The sequence below is a fragment of the Amia ocellicauda genome, chromosome 22 (assembly GCF_036373705.1).
Source record: "Amia ocellicauda isolate fAmiCal2 chromosome 22, fAmiCal2.hap1, whole genome shotgun sequence".
In the NCBI taxonomy this organism is placed as follows: Eukaryota; Metazoa; Chordata; class Actinopteri; order Amiiformes; family Amiidae; genus Amia; species Amia ocellicauda.
In genome coordinates, this window is record NC_089871.1 from 7,422,104 (window position 1) to 7,439,016 (window position 16,913).

The 16,913-nt window shown below is 40.6% G+C and overlaps 1 protein-coding gene across 1 annotated transcript in view; it reads left to right on the forward strand.

Moving 5' to 3' along the window:
• Positions 1-16,913, forward strand: part of LOC136718315 (dynein axonemal heavy chain 9-like) — a 38,512-nt gene that overhangs the window by 3,867 nt on the left and 17,732 nt on the right. Inside the window, exons 3-13 of the mRNA XM_066696002.1 lie at positions 713-785; positions 3,313-3,492; positions 3,752-3,879; positions 5,481-5,661; positions 7,840-7,931; positions 12,281-12,374; positions 12,716-12,900; positions 13,090-13,267; positions 13,808-13,964; positions 15,972-16,128; positions 16,584-16,697. Coding sequence (XP_066552099.1) covers positions 713-785; positions 3,313-3,492; positions 3,752-3,879; positions 5,481-5,661; positions 7,840-7,931; positions 12,281-12,374; positions 12,716-12,900; positions 13,090-13,267; positions 13,808-13,964; positions 15,972-16,128; positions 16,584-16,697 — 1,539 coding nt within the window. The remainder of the gene's footprint in view (positions 1-712; positions 786-3,312; positions 3,493-3,751; positions 3,880-5,480; positions 5,662-7,839; positions 7,932-12,280; positions 12,375-12,715; positions 12,901-13,089; positions 13,268-13,807; positions 13,965-15,971; positions 16,129-16,583; positions 16,698-16,913) is intronic.

The following is a 16,913-nucleotide window of genomic DNA, read 5'->3' on the forward strand; positions in this document are numbered from 1 at the left end:
AAAAGAAAAAAAAAAGATTTGAAAATTCCCCATTTTCTTTTTTCTTTTTTTACTTGCTGGCCTTGCAAACACACTAATATTCAGTACATCACAGCATGTGCAATGTTCAAGCTGAGCGCACAGGGTCGGCCTGTTTGTTTTTGATGTGTTTATTTTAAAAACAGGCTGTAGTTGTGCAGTTTTGACGTTTATAGCCGTTCTTTCTGGTTTCTAGACACATGCAGGCAGAATCCAGGCCTTCGGATAACGGCTCCACATTAGAGGAGAGATTTTATCGGCTGTTTGCGTGGCTGCAGAGTGGCCCAGTCTAATCGCTCTGACCCGGCCTCTCCACTGTGCTGCTAAAGAGCAGGAGTGGGAGGGTTGGGAGTGAGGCGTTAATTGAGGGCAATGAGCGAAAACAGCTACTTTAAGGTCTCATTTGTCATAATGGCTCTGGTCAGGAAGGTCAGAGCTTCTGAATGCGTGTTGGCTATTAGGGGTGATTTGTTGTGAATATTGCAATATGATGTGATCTTGAAATGCAGTGGATGGCAGCAATTGAGCTATAAAGATACAAAGTACTTTGAAATAATGCAACTCTGTTTAATGATTCCACATATGGAATTAAATGTACGTTTCTTGTGGTTCTACCCATACCATGTCAACCTGTCATGGAGGATTGCAAAATTAATCAACATTAACCAATGTTATTTTGTTGTTTTTTGTGTAGATAGTTGAGCATTCATCTGAGTGGGAAATATGGTTTCGTCTAGACTGTCCAGAACGAGAGAGACTACCATTGGGTAAGGTTTCAAAAATGTAAAAGATGCATTTCTTCAAATAAATGTAATGTATTTTTTGTATTTTTTTGTATACTGCTTCTAAATTTTTCCATTATTCTCAAATTGTGGAATAGGCATCACAGTTTAGGATCAAACGATTCTGACTTTTATGTAGGTGTTAGGCAAATTAATAGTTTACTGCATTTACAGATGTAGATGTTGAAGGAAAAAAATAAAATGAAAATGGGAAAGTTAGTCTGGTACATTTTAATTATGGACGCAGGTGAAAGTTTAAATGGTCTTATGGTTACATTTAAGTTGTTTTTATACTATTGTTTTGAGTAATTTAACTAAAATTTGCGTTAAATTGAAATTGAAATAAGGGTAATATTTTAGTACTGGCTAGGGTTGGGGAAAAGACTATCAGGGCCTAAAATGGTGCATTTCATATCTATTTGGGGTTCAGTGGTTAATTTTGTCTCACCGTTTGGTCCACAATGCAGCATCACAGCTCAGAATAACATTTCTGAATATTTTATGGACTAATTAATTCTTATTTCAGTAAATATACTGATGGTTTTTAGACATATCCTCAAATTCTGAGCTCAAGAATTATAATTGAGAAGAAATTCATCCCAGACACTTGTTTTTCTTTTCTTATCCTCCCCCACAAGCGGACTTTTATTTATTTATTTGGAAAATAGAGAATTTGAGAAACAGTGCATCTAAAATTCACCAGCAGCGTTTGTGCAGTGCATCAGTATTATTCCAAGGGTGAACCTTCCCAAGAAATAAAGTTACGAATGTATCAAGACAGCGCATTTGCCTCAGGGACCTGCGAAACAACATTTAAATGTTTAAGGGGCAAAGTTCATCACATACAGACACACAACAGTACCTGTGCTCTTGGGGAAAGATTTCAGCGGCCGAAATATATTCTTCTAAGAGCGGTACTCAACCTGGGAAAAAAACATATATATTCTCATTGCATAATGCTTACCTCAACTCTGCACCGCTTTGCATTTTTTATATGTGATTGTGTTGCACATTTTTCTGCTGTCACACGTTATTAAGGAAACAATTACTTTACTTCTCGACATAATCTACACTCTGGGGCCGCGGAAAATACGCCATATGGCAGAACGAGAAACCAAGTACGGTATATCACTACAACATTAGCATCTGCCTGTGGGGGTTTGCTAATGTATTTCTTCCAATTCATCTGTTTTATGGGAAAATAGTGACTTGACTGCTTTATGTAATAAAGCTAAACGTATTACAAGGGACTATTATTTTTTATGGTGGTGGATAGTTGAGCTCATTATTTGAAGTAATTGTTATGGCTTTCACATGTTTTTATGCTCAGCTGTATGCAATGTTAGGCATTTACTGTGGCAGAAGGTACGGAGAACGTGAAAGATGTTCACTTGAAGATTTTGAGCAGAAATCAAAAGAAATGTGATCAAGATGGCGTTGCATTCATGCCAGAGAAGTGGCTGTTCATTAAGAGCATCTGAGAGTGTATTAATTCTTATAAATGCCTCCTGTCACTGTTCTCTGCATCATATCTGTGGAGAACTAAGGAGGATTTAATAAACTAAGGAGTAGCCTAGTTAATATGGAGATCCCAGCTCGCTCCACAGAAGCACAGCAAAAGTTTGACTCTGCACTCGCCCTGTGCTAATATGCTGCAGTCTTCTCTCTGAGTTCAACAATAAAAGTATTTTCTTGGTTTTAGGCCTCCAGACTGTTAATAAACAGTTCTGATAGCGCGCTGCCCCACAGTAACAATCGGCGCTTCCCCTAACAGCTTTTAATCGGCAGAGTGTGGCCATAAATCAAATCCAAACGCATAATAAGAGATCTTGCGAAGATTTAACACCTCCGAGTCTTGTAAAAATATATTTAAATAAGTCTCAGGAGTGATAAATCTTCCTAGAAAACCTGGCGAATATGAAATACACAAGATAACAAAGCTTTTATTAAAACAAATCAGCGTCCCTAATTTATTTCCCGTATTTATAAACTCTGACGTGTTCACGGGGGACTGCTTGGGCTTCCCACTCGGAGCAGCGCTCCTCTGTCACATCAACACACACATTAAATGGCCTCTTAAGAAGTTTTCCCAAGATCTCCACATGCTGTTCAGTTCCCCCTGGAGTGAAATGCTTTTTAAAGAGGTTTAAATAGGTATGTTGCAGCGATGGCGTGCCGCCGCTAGTCCGTCTGTCAGCTGGGCATACCTTTAAACGCAATAGGCGCACACTTCACAGCGGCAAGAATAAATACGGGAATAAATCCTGGCAAGAATTCTCAGAAATATTTACTGTGTGCCTCTTGGTCTCATAAGCAGTTTCCACTTTGTTTGTTGGTCTCCTAGAGACCTCCATAACTATATGAATGTAACTACTGGTCAAGTAGACCACTTTTAAAGGTAAGTTTAATCAGAGATGGTAACCGTTTTGAGTTGGCTGCTGTGATGGTCTTTTGTCTCACATGTTGAACTAAGAAATGAGAGCCTTTAATTGAGTATCCTTTTGCCACACAGAGGAGGCAATGGTGAGGGATAACACCGCGCCGGGGGGCTCTGAAGGCCAGATCTTGGATATCCACAGGCTCCTGGTCCTCCGAGCTCTACGGCCTGATCGGCTGGCTACTGCCCTCCCCGTCTACATGTTGGAGCAGGGCAACGCTGGCACGATTAACCCTCGACTCACGGACGTCAAATGTAAGTCAGTGGAAACCAGTCCCTGTTTATTCCTAATAAATGAAAGAGAAATACAAGAAACAACATCCATGGAGTCAATCTCCTTGCACCCCAGTATCTCAATGTGCCGTACTTGGCTCATTTGTTTAACCCCCCCTCCACCTGAATGTTGAATTTATATACTGAGCTTGAGTCACTAAGCAGTTCAAAGTATTGTTGCTGCAGCTCAAACCCGCAGTGAGGTCGTGGAGACGGAGACGGTGTGGTTTTGTCTTCGCAGGTCTTGAGGAGGACTGGGTGGGGATTCTTGTTCTTCTTCCAGTAGGTCTATCTCAGGATAATGGGCCCTCTAACGAGCACTTAGTCATGAGTGTCCAGCCGGCAGCTGTCATCCGCAGCGCCGCCCAGGTACTGATCTCTTCTCTAGTCTCTCGGTGAATTCAAATAAACCACCATTGACACGCATCCCGGGCCTGGGGCAGCACGTCAAGGAAGGCTTTTTTTGTTTTTCCCAGGAGGACGTCAAAAGTTGAATGGCTTATCGTAGGTTAGCAAGTCAGCCATTGCGTAGACAACTCGTGCAATGACTTTCCAAATACGTGCCTCATAGCAGTCAAGTTTCTTTCACATATGTATATATATATTTTTTTTATGGTTCAATTTATCTTGCCTGCTGTGAAATCCACCTCTATAAGGGCCCCTGGGGAGTGGAGCTGGCTGAGCTACATTATGAGGTCCTACAGCCAAGGTGGTTCAATTCCCTACCCATCAATACCAGGGCTCTTCACAGATCTCAGCATTTTTTAAATCAATATTCACTCCCCTACATGGGACATGACGCACCACACTTATTCAGCGCTTCAAAGAAACGCATCGATATGATACACCTCTACATAAATATATAGCTTAATTCCCCGGGTTCCTGTGTGCCGCACAGTTGAGATGAAGATATCTGCACTGCAAAACATTTTTCTCATTGTGAAAATGTCAGCTGAGAACAATCTGTTACCGAATAAAAAGAGTGTTACAATATAAGGTAACATAACAAAAAAAAAACTCCCCAATAAGAAACAATCTATAACCGACTGCATTGTAAAATAAAGATATATTTAATATGCCCTAACTACGTCTTCCTTGAGGATTGTGTGAGTGGGAGATAAAAGGTCACTTGAAAGAGGAGCCATACAAGAGGTCTGGTTATGAAATCACTGAACAAAGCATTCAAGTCTTTTCATAGCTCTTCATTTTGTGGGCCGAGATGATTCTGCAGTCTGCATAAATCAAAACTGAGCCACATCCCAGGGAAATGAAGGAGCGTGGTTGTGAAAGTCAAAGAGCTTTTAAAAGTTTAGAGATGACAAAATAACCTGGGAGGAACGGAGACATTTGTTTGGCATTTGTGAAGGTTAGACTAACTGAACTTCAGTGATTGTTTCAATTGATAGGAATTTAATATGCATTAATTATAACATGGAATTTATTCAGTTTTCCATTTAGACACTATAAACCCAGTGTTAATGCTATGGCAGTGTTTGTGTTATGTTTTAGATTACTTTTATTGATGATGCTTGTTCTAGATCTTTTCAAATGTGTTCTCAGTAAGTGATCCACCATTAACTTTGCAGGAAATAATATTTGCCAATTAAAGGGTACATTTGCACTACATTGTGTTTTGATATTTGAAGAGAACGAAAATATTGTATTATTTATTATATAATTAAGAACATTGAAAGATGCAAATGCAGCTAAAATTTGATTTGATTTATATACAACACACACATTCTCTCTCTCTCTCTCTCTCTCTCTCTCTCTCTCTCTCTCCATTTCTATATATATAATAGTGTGTGTGTGTGTTCCAATTAAGAAAGAGGTTGAATTATTTATTTCAATAAGTCGTGTAGAAGATTTATTTGAGGATATCACTCCCACAGATTGCATTTAAAGAACCACAGAAGTCACTATTCACTTGAAATATATATGAAACATGATGCATCCTTGTTTTTTCTCAGGGAAGGGATATCTCTGTTTCTGTGGTGTCAGTGAGAGAGGACTGCCAGAGCTTCATTGACGAGGCACTGGGTGACATGACAGAGTGTGGGGGCTGGCTGGTTATAGAGAATGTGCACTTGGCACCGGTGTCTTTGCTCAAGAAAATCCAGGACAAAGTGAACCTTGCTAAAAACATGGCAGGTGAGAGAAAGCATTTGTGTCAGCGTGGGAATGTACTGGGAAATGTGGTTATGTTTTAGTGTGGCAGTCAAAGCGTCTTACATGTTTTTACTCACCCTATAATTGAAATAAACTAATAAAGATAATATTTGTGTTGAAAAAAAAAAACACCTTTGTAATTTACAATATCCCCATATGTGGTTGCTGTATTCTTCTATTAAAGGCTTATTCTTGCTAGAATGTACCATATATTGTAAGTTAGTAGGTTGTGTGAATAGTGTTTCTTATTGTATAAGGACATGGCATATACAGTGAGGGAAAAACGTATTTGATCCCCTGCTGATTTTGTACGTTTGCCCACTGACAAAGAAATGATCAGTCTATAATTTTAATGGTAGGTGTATTTTAACAGTGAGAGACAGAATAACAACAAAAAAATCCAGAAAAACGCATTTCAAAAAAGTTATAAATTGATTTGCATGTTAATGAGGGAAATAAGTATTTGACCCCTTCGACTTAGTACTTGGTGGCAAAACCCTTGTTGGCAATCACAGAGGTCAGACGTTTCTTGTAGTTGGCCACCAGGTTTGCACACATCTCAGGAGGGATTTTGTCCCACTCCTCTTTGCAGATCCTCTCCAAGTCATTAAGGTTTCGAGGCTGACGTTTGGCAACTCGAACCTTCAGCTCCCTCCACAGATTTTCTATGGGATTAAGGTCTGGAGACTGGCTAGGCATCGTCCCTTTGATGCGGTGCAGTTGTCCTGTCCCCTGTCCACCCCCAAAGCATAATGTTTCCACCTCCATGTTTGACGGTGGGGATGGTGTTCTTGGGGTCATTCCTCCTCCTCCAAACACGGCGAGTTGAGTTGATGCCAAAGAGCTCGATTTTGGTCTCATCTGACCACAACACTTTCACCCAGTTCTCTGAATCATTCAGATGTTCATTTGCAAACTTCAGACGGGCCTGTACATGTGCTTTCTTGAGCAGGGGGACCTTGCGGGCGCTGCAGGATTTCAGTCCTTCACGGCGTAGTGTGTTACCAATTGTTTTCTTGGTGACTATGGTCCCAGCTGCCTTGAGATCATTAACAAGATCCTCCCGTGTAGTTCTGGGCTGATTCCTCACTGTTCTCATGATCATTGAAACTCCACGAGGTGAGATCTTGCATGGAGCCCCAGACCGAGGGAGACTGACAGTTATTTTGTGTTTCTTCCATTTGCGAATAATCGCACCAACTGTTGTCACCTTCTCACCAAGCTGCTTGGCGAAGGTCTTGTAGCCCATTCCAGCCTTGTGTAGGTCTACAATCTTGTCCCTGACATCCTTGGACAGCTCTTTGGTCTTGGCCATGGTGGAGAGTTTGGAATCTGATTGATTGGTTGCTTCTGTGGACAGGTGTCTTTTATACAGGTAACGAGCTGAGATTTTCTCCCTTTAAGAGAGTGCACCTAATCTCAGCTCGTTACCTGTATAAAAGACACCTGGGAGCCAGAAATCTTGCTGATTGATAGGGGATCAAATACTTATTTCCCTCATTAACATGAAAATCAATTTATAACTTTTTTGAAATGCGTTGTTATTCTGTCTCTCACTGTTAAAATACACCTACCATTAAAAATATAGACTGATCATTTCTTTGTCAGTGGGCAAATGTACACAATCAGCAGGGGATCAAATACTTTTTTCCCTCACTGTAACATATCTTATACAATAAGAGAGACTCTTCATATGACCTTTTAACTTATTATAAATCACACATGTATACATAACTATATTTACAGGGAAAAAAACAACCATTTATTCTAGTTAAATGCAATAATCAACCCCCTTTCTCTGTTTAAACAGAAAAAAAACTGACAAACCTGTGTTGTGTTTTCATGCTGGTTAAACGTAAATAAACAATTAAAAGCACATGCACATCCTGCCAAACTGGCACCACTGACATAAATGTCCTGAACCATCGCTAGTGACTGAAGAATTTTTAAATCCTGATAAGTCTATGAATGGGATGATGTTTATACACAAGATAAGAGGTGTAGGACTGTTTGAAAATCCTGCTATGTGGGAGAGGGAACAATTGGTCCGCATTATCATCAGACTGTCTTCTTCAACACGGTCATCCTAGCGACACATGCAAGCATGGAGAAGCCAGTCCTTGCTGAATCAGATACAGATGTTTCTCTTTGCTGTTGCAGGTGAGCAAACGAGCAGGAAGCCGTTTAAAGTGTGGCTCCTGGCAGAATTGGGAACTCCGTTTCCTGAAGACTTCCTCTCGGAGCTCCACAAAGTAAGAGTGGTTTACATCTCCTCTCCTGTGTTTTACTCTTTACTCCTTCCAAACGGAGAGCCCTGCTTGATAAGTCATTATAAAGATGTATTTTGGCACAGTGTGTCCCTGGATATTTAGTAACATACGGCTGATGCTTTTAGTATTTGAGCTTTCACTCCAGACGCGAGTTCCTTTCTCCAGCTGAATAAAGGAATAAAGGAGACAGTTTTCAAAATCAAGATTTCATCAGCATTCGTGAACGGAGACCCCTGATTGTCTGTGTACTGCAGGGGTCCCCAACCTTTTTCTGACGAGGAGCTACTTTTGATTTACCCAAAGCCTTGCGAGCTACCTAGGCTCTAATCAAAAATAATTATTGTTACTGAAACTTACCATTAGTGAGAGGCCTGGCATTGCCTATCATCAGCCAGTTTGTTGAAGTTTGGTGTGTACTTTGTGAGAGCAAGTCTCATGCAGTCATTCAGGTGAGCATCAGTCATTGTTGATCTTTATTTTGATTTTACTATTTTCATGCTTGAAAATGCAGTCTCACAGAGGTAAGTGGATCCAAAAAGTGATTTAATACACAGTGCGACTTTCTTCATTTCTGGGTATTTTGTTGTACTGACCAGGGCCCAAAAAGTAGCATCTGAAGCTCTGCATTTTAGTTGGATGTCATTTTGAATGGTTATTATTTAATTTTTAATGTCTGCCTTGTCCAGGTTAAACACTGACCTAATTTGTTCTGCAATTTCACCAACATCAACGGCCATGAATGGAAAGGATATAAAGGTGGCTACCGGCTCCAGCTGTTTGAAATCTGCAAAGCGTCTTTCAAATTCTGCTAGAATTATTTCCAAGTGAGAGGTGTATTTTTCAAAAGATGGGAGGTTCCCTTCTGTTTGCTTCTGTTTTTCTACTTCTTCACTCATGCTGGGAAAGTGTTTCAGGTCCTTCTTTTGAAGTTGTCTTATCCACAGTTTAATTTTTTCTTGGAAGGTTTTAACTGAGCTTATCATTTCAGTAATGTCTTTCTGTGTTCCCTGAAGTTCCATGTTTAATTCGTTCAGTTTTGCCATCAGGTCATTCAAAAAAGCCAGCTCTAAAAGCCACAGCTTGTCATCAAGTTGTTGGTGGTGTTCATTTTTAGATTCTTAAAAAATCTTAATTTGAGGCAGAAGATCTCTGAATCGTTGTAGGACTTTCAATTTCAATTTCATCAATTTCGTCAAGTAAAGTTTTGAATAGCCTTCTCTGCAGTGGCCTTGAACAAATTGAATTTACAACTTTAACAACAAAGTCCATAACATCGTTCATGTTCAGAACTTTCCCACACAGATCTTGCTGGTGTATGATGCAGTGGTAATTCAGGAACGCGGGGAAGTCGGGGTCACTTTTGCACAGCGAGACAAACCCATTGATCGATCCAACCATAGCAGGTCATCTGTTGTAATGGACGCAAGTTTACATATTGGTATTTTATGTTCCGCAATGTATTTTTTAAAAGCAGAATAAACATCCTGTCCTCTAGTTTTTTCCTTCAATGGAATTATTGTCAGTAGTTCCTCCTTTACACTGCAATCATCGAAAACCATTCTAATGAATACACCCAGCTGGGATGTGTCAACAACATCGATGGATTCATCAAACTGAAGAGAAAAAAACACACAATTTTCAATCCCATTTTTTAACTGAAATGAGACATCTTCCGACATTGATTCAATCCGGCGAGTTACCGAGTTCCTCGAAAGCTGCATATCTTGGATAGCGGATATTATTTCCGATTTGTTTTTGAAATTGTCAAACAATGCATCCGCTGCTTCAAGAAAAGCCTCTTTTAAAAACGCACCATCCTCGAATGGTTTCTTGTGTGTTGCTATCAAATGACTGACACGAAATTAAGCGATTGTTGCTGCCTTGGATTTGGTGGTTTGCTTGGTGAACATTGACTGCTGAGCCTTTAAACATGATTTAAGTTCACTCACCCTCTTTTTTCAGAGCTCTGTTTTAATTGGAAAGTCTTCGTCATAGTTTTTATGAACCGATTTAAAGTGTTTTTCAACATTCCCCTTCTTTGCCAGAGGCAAGTGTGCATTGCAAATTAAACAAACACATTTGTCATTAATGGTGGTAAAAAAATACTCCTCCTCCCACTCAGTATGAAAATGATAGGTTTTTGCCATCTTTGAAGTAGATGGCCCTTCACTCATGGTGCTTTTTTAAACAAAAAAAACAATTAAATTAAACGTTGATAGCGGTTAATTGTTTGGACACTATTTCCAAATCAAAAACATAGAACTTTGCAGAAATAAATAATGTGTAATTAACATTCGAGGCTGGATGACTCAGGATTTCACCTTCTTCGACCAGTCTACACCACTAACCAAGAACTTCTGGTCTGTGTATGGAATAAGGCAAAAACTTTTTTTAATAATAACAAAGTTATTTCCTATGTTTCTAACTTGGCTAGTAAATGGTAAAATAAATAAAACATTTAAAAATAAAATCTGATGTATTTGAGCGCTTTTGTTTTAAATGTGTCACGATCGACTCTGTAAGGCTTCGAGATCGAGTACTAGCTCGCGATCGACCCCTGGTGTACTGCATTAATATCACAAGCTTCACCCGATTTATTAAGTGTCCTCCATCTTTTATGGCTTGAATGAAGGAATTTGTACTTTAATTCCCCATCTATAAACGGTTAACAGCTCCGACGCCTGCATTTCGGCTTTGATTGTTGCTTCAATGTGCAAACACGAGGCCCCCCCACTCACCGGCGCGAAGAGCAGCATTTTATTGCAGTCGAGCTCAGTGTGAGGCTTTGACATAAAGCAGTAAAACAATTTTCTAATCAAGGTTTTAATTAGTGTTGGGAAGCATTAGTTTAAGGCGAAAGCAGTTGGGACTTGGCACTGGCAGCCATGCAGAGCTCATAATGGAGCTGACAGAGGCCTAAGCTACTGATTCAGCTAAACAGGATCATACGTTTACAGCGATGTTGGATTGCATTTATTTCTAAGAAACAATTATAAAGACACGGCGCCAAGTGTTGTTCTTTTCAGCAGTCGCTCTTGTTTTGCTTTGTTTCATGCAGTATATTTTAGCCATGTTGTATTTTGACGATTCGGGAGTGGAGTGGATCGAGACTAGACTTCGGGAAGGGCCCACTGTCATCTGACATTATCATTTTAATAGACATGGTGTCCCGGTTACATACAGGCTGGGGAACTGAGGGATAGGAGCTGCCGTCTCCGCTGAAGACTCGGCTTAGCTGATGTGACAGATGTACTGTGTGCAGCTAATGTGTGTTGAATGCCAGTGCGCTTTTGTTAATGCAAATAGCTTGACATTTAAGAGGTTTGCTTTGCGTATAATTGGACCAAGGCCTTTGTACTTTTTATGCAACACTCTGACAGATTAGACACTTTTTTGTCTTTTGTATTGACCAAGAAAAAAAATAAGTAAAATAGTATATTTTGCATCACTAGAAGGATAATGCCGAATTGGTTAAAAAACAAATTGGTTCCAATTTAAAACGATGTACCCACTCAATTGAGTTGCTAGTAAATCAGCTTGCATTTGCTCGATAAGAATCCGTGTAATGAAACTGCGTAGAGATTGAAGATGGTCCAATAAAATACATTTCACAGCAAATTAGTTTAGCTCACTGACTTTTTTCCTTTCTCTTTCATCAGTGTTTTATGGATGGTCGGTTTGTTTAATTAATCAGGTATTCGATTAAAGAAACACTACGTTTAACCATAATAGCAAATGGTAGAATATATATATCTAGTAAGATCATTTAAATATTTATTTAGCTAGAACTTTGTCTACCAAAGAAATTGCCTAGTAAATCTTAAAGTAATTACCTTGGTTAGAGCAGTAAAGTTACAACAAACCTTTAATTGTCTACTAGAGAGGCAGAGAAGTGGAAATAAATGTTAATTGTGAAAAGTACAGAAAAAGATCAATCAAAAAATAGTACAGTAATAATAAGAACATCATGAATACAATTTGTATTATTAAAGTGTATACAAAGTGCATGTATAAGACTGTCATCTCGCCAATACATCTGTTGAGTTTATTTTCATTGCTTTTTTATTTTCCTAGAGATTCATTCTTTTTTGTGTCCCTCATTGTACTAGTTTTTGCTTCTTCTTGTACTTTAGACAGTACTTCACCAGATCCTTGATGAGAATTTTCTGCGTCATACATCGCAACAGTGTTTTGAATTATTCATGTCTTTGTGTGGGATTTACTTTCAATCACAGCAAAACAAAGAAGAGGAAATGTGATGCTTTGGACCACTAGAACCCTATGTGCTTTCTGTTCGTGTAATAGCTACTCTCACATGGTCTTTTTGAAAGGTGTCCTGGCATGTGTTGCTCATTCACCACCTGAGGAGAGAGAGTGAGGCATCTGATCTGTTGTGTGGTGAACAGGGGGGACTGTTACCCATGGGTAAGGAGGAATAACGTTGGTAAAAATCAAAACTAGCTTTGGAGGAGAAGGAGAGTCATCAGTCTTGCATTGCAACTTGCAAGTAGTGAAACATTTAGTATCGACTTGGTTAGTTCTCGAATTAACACCTTTTCAAAATACTAGGAAACCATATAATTTGATAAAAAGTGTAGAAATTAATAGCATAATCAAATTAACAAACTAATTCATAGCATAATTAAACGCACTATACATATATTTATATACTTTCTATATTCATTTGAAGAACATTTGTCAATCAACCTTGTGACATATGAGATAAACACGCAGAGGTGTAATTCTTCGCTCGACTCTTTTCACAGCAGTCGTGTCAGCCTTGGAGCAGGTTGAAAAGCAGGTGTGGGTCGAAGTTCGTGACCTTCCCGTGTGGTCTCGTCAGATCTGCTTCAATGCCTGTGTCCTTCACGGCCTGATAGTGGGGTCCCAGTTCCTGCCCGGGTCTGGGCTGAGTCGGCTCTATCCGGTGACCAATGCACAGCTGCAGCAGGTGAGTGAGGCATCGCGGTAACGCTGAAGACAAAACGCTGACTGACCGATGGACTCCACAAGGAAAACTTACGGAATGCTGTAAGATAAATTAGATGGGATATATTATAAAAAGGCTCTGTTGTGTACCTTTTTAGAGATATGTGGTTTTATTGGTGATTTTCTAAATAAAACCTGTCTCTCTGGTCAGGCCATGGATGCTGTAATTTCCAGTGGTGCTGGTCTGTACGCCCCCAGCGAATCCTTCATCAAAGCGCTCATCGAGGAGATCAGTGACATGTATACGAGCGCTGTCACGGACCCTGAGGACGCCCTGTACATCCGGGGTTTAGCTCGAGAGGTTCTGCTCCAGAGCCTGCAGCCGCAGGGTAACACCGAGCCCAGACCACTGCACCACAACACCTTCAGCACACGGGTGGTCTTCCTGGATTACCCTTCAACAATACCAGATCTGACCTACACCTGTTTTCACATTGCTTCATCACACATTGTTTTTCTCCCAATTATCAGGATTTTTACTGTGATTTCTTTTTAGGTTAATTGAAGATTTATTACATTTTTATTGTGATTACGAGTGAGATAAAACTTTCATATGTTCTGCAAGTCAATCTCTAAGATGAACACAACCGATTTGTAGCCCCACAGTATTTACAATCTCCTGACTGCTTTGGTAATGGGCTCAAGTGAAGTTCGAGTGCCCTTGCACATGAGAGATCCCTCACGTTGACCTCTTCATAGAGCATTAATTATAGTTTTGTCTGTAACCACTGTCCATCCGGCTTATTTGGCCATATGAATGCATTGTCATCTTTCTGCCACACACAAAGTATTGCTTTTAATGAACGCAAACTGTTATGCTTATGTGGAAAAGTAATTTACTTTGACAATATCTGTGTGGCCGGTTTCAGGTGAAATTGCCATCGGGGAGTTCGTAATGCCTGTCCCAGCTGCAGATACAGATTGTGCTCTTTACTCTTCTTGGCTTTGCAAAAATCTACCTGAATTCGGCCACTGTTCTGCACTGGCTCTCCACAAGAGCACTCGGAAACTACAACATCAATCCAGGTAAATTAAACTTAGAAATGAACTCCTTCCCCTTCCATTTATTCTGTGATGTGCAGCCTGCATTTCTCTACCCAGTTAAAGGCAATAATCAGCAGCCTGCCCCCCCATCTCCTTTCCGCAGCACATAATATAGTCTTTGTACTACAGCAAAGTACAGATCTTGCACCTTTCACCCAGATCAATAGTTTATTCTCTAAATTGACAGTTTTATCAGTTGCGTTCCACACCGGCGGTGGCTCATTTTTTCAAATAAAATAAAACTCTGTAATACTGCTGTAACGGCATTTTCTTTTCCTTATTTTTTTTGTAACCTGACCTTGCTTAAGCCAATAAAAGCATTACCCCTCCACACACTGCTGTCCTCAGCTATCGGCTGACCTTGACCACAGTAACGCACATAAGTGACTTGATTATTTTCCCATTAATGGAGCTGTCGATTTCACACAGTGAATACAGTCTGGGTGGTCATAATTACGCAGATCTCCAGGTGAAGAGGAATCATATACGCTTTAACGGCAGGAGTGACCTTCCAATGGGTGAGATAAAGGTCCCTTTTCACCATCCGTCATACGGCAACGCCTGGCCTTCGGAAAGGTGTCCCGAGAGAGCAGGTGCTGGGGATGGATTGCTCTCGTCTAATCAGACGGCCAAGGTTTCGTTGAGGAAACTATTTCAAAATCCTGATGGACGTTGTTTTACTAGCATACATGAAATACATTTTCTGACTTAGTGTGGACAAGCTGAGCCAACCCATCGGTTAACCTGCACTGGCTGTCTGAGTCTAAATGATGTTCGTTCTTCACAACGGAAAGTCAGAGTGGGAACATCACAACAGAAATAAATATTTAAAATGAGCGTGTGGCACATGTGTCACTCTTCACTCCTTCCCCACGGTCTGCGCTGCCAGTTTTCACAATGACTCCTGTGCGTCTTTTCCGACCCGCGGTTCTTTATACACTTAACAGGAGTGTTCCCTCGGAGAACCACAATCCCCCGAAGGACCCAGTGAAAAATGTGCAGCTACTGCTAAACCCCAGCTGTGATGATGCGTCTGGAGGACTGCCATTATCTGTGTGTTTTATTTCCTCTAATAAAACCCCATCCGTGAAAACAAACCGTACACGTCATTTGCATATTTATTTATTTCAAAATCTACATTTTGATGGAAATAAGCCACCAAGACAGTGACAAGTTTATTTATTATTTAAAAAACAAAAACAAATCGGTAATATCTAAAACAATCAGAGATTTGTAAGTGGCAGCCGTACGGAAAAGGCAAGATCCAATCTTGGTTTATTGCAGCCACATTGTGCATAAAGTAATTACCATTCATTTGGCTTTTGCTGCTGTCGAATGAATTTTACACATGAGATACCTTAATCTGTGTGCGTTTTACTGGTGGAGAATCTATCTTGGCAGGTTGCCTAACTTGTAAAGCCAACCTGTAAATCTGTGCGCAGTTACACAATGTTTAATACGAGCCAGGAGACTCTTATTTGGGAACGAGAAGCTTATGTGATTTTTGACCTCGGGGACTGATTGGTGCAATAGATTAGTTTACCTCCTTTGAGAGTTTGATGCTTGGTGACAGATGTCGACAGTCTTCTGATAGGCCTGTTTGTTTACTTTCCATCAGCGTGTATTACAGTGTGTCACTTAAATCAGATTAATTCAGAGTTAAATCTGTAAATACAGGTCATTTGATCGGCACTCTTCTAATCACACTTAAGCAAAATTAATTGCTACACGTTAGGAATCAATTTACCAAAATGGAATGAATAGAGGGGTGGGGGATAAAGCACGACATCAACAATTCTGCTTCGGTGACAAGGATTGTAACTAGCCTTTGACATTGTGTGACATCACTTGGATGTAGTGCTGTAACTGATTGCTCGTTTCTAATGTAGTGTGTGGAAATCCATTTCCCTCCAAAACATCAGGATCGGGGCAAGTCAGAAACTGTCTGAATACGCCTTTTTTCCCCTCTCTCTTCTCCCTTGTGCCAAGTGTTGCCGGGCTGCTGCGTAATTTGTCTGTGGTTTACGAAGCCTTGCAGTGTGGTCTGCCATCATCGGACCATGAAGACTCCCCCGCCCCCCCGGGGACCGCAGCGCTGCGCCTTGCTCTGGATCTGGTGTTGGAACAACTCCCAGGGCTGCTGGAGGTGAGACGCGTGGCGGCGGGCGGCTTTTAATCAACAGCGATTGAGTTGTAAACCACGAGGAACGCCTCGAGTCACTTGGGCTCGATTTTTCGGGTGAACAAAATCTTTGAGAAGGTTTTTCTTTTGCAACCTGAATGTTTCTTTCTTTCTTTCTTTAAAACTATGGGGGTTCCCTGAAACAGAAAACAGCACAGTGTGGTGAAAATAGAAACTACTCTTTTATTCATTGTCTTGACAATGACTGTCGCTTCAGGTCAACACAGGAGGGAACAGGGGACACAGAACACTAGACTGACCCTCCATAACACCCGCAGATTGCACATTCATGTTTCCCTCCCCGTTGTCCCTCACTTCCACCATTTGTCCAGGCGGGGGGCACTGACTGCAATGCCGTGATACAACAGGCCGGCACTACACTGTCATATCTTATCCACAGCTTTTTTAATTCTTGTTAGATTGGCGCACACTTCCAAAAACCCCGAAGTGCATCACAGCGCCCTTCAGGACTCGGCTCAGATCAAATGGAAAACACAGACTCCATGGACGCTGTGGGCCATGCTTTGCTACAGGTAAGACCAGTCCTTCAACGTTAAGTTCTACTCCACTTGCTGTGAGGAACTGTGTGTACGATGGTGATTGTAAACTTTATTGTGGTGTTTTGTTATTATGGGGTTTCAAGGTGAATCTCTGAGGTGGGATTCTGCTCCCTGGTGACACTTAAGTTTGCCACAGAAATGTACACCATAGGATTTGAAGTTTAAAGGATTCTTTACTTCATACAGTGT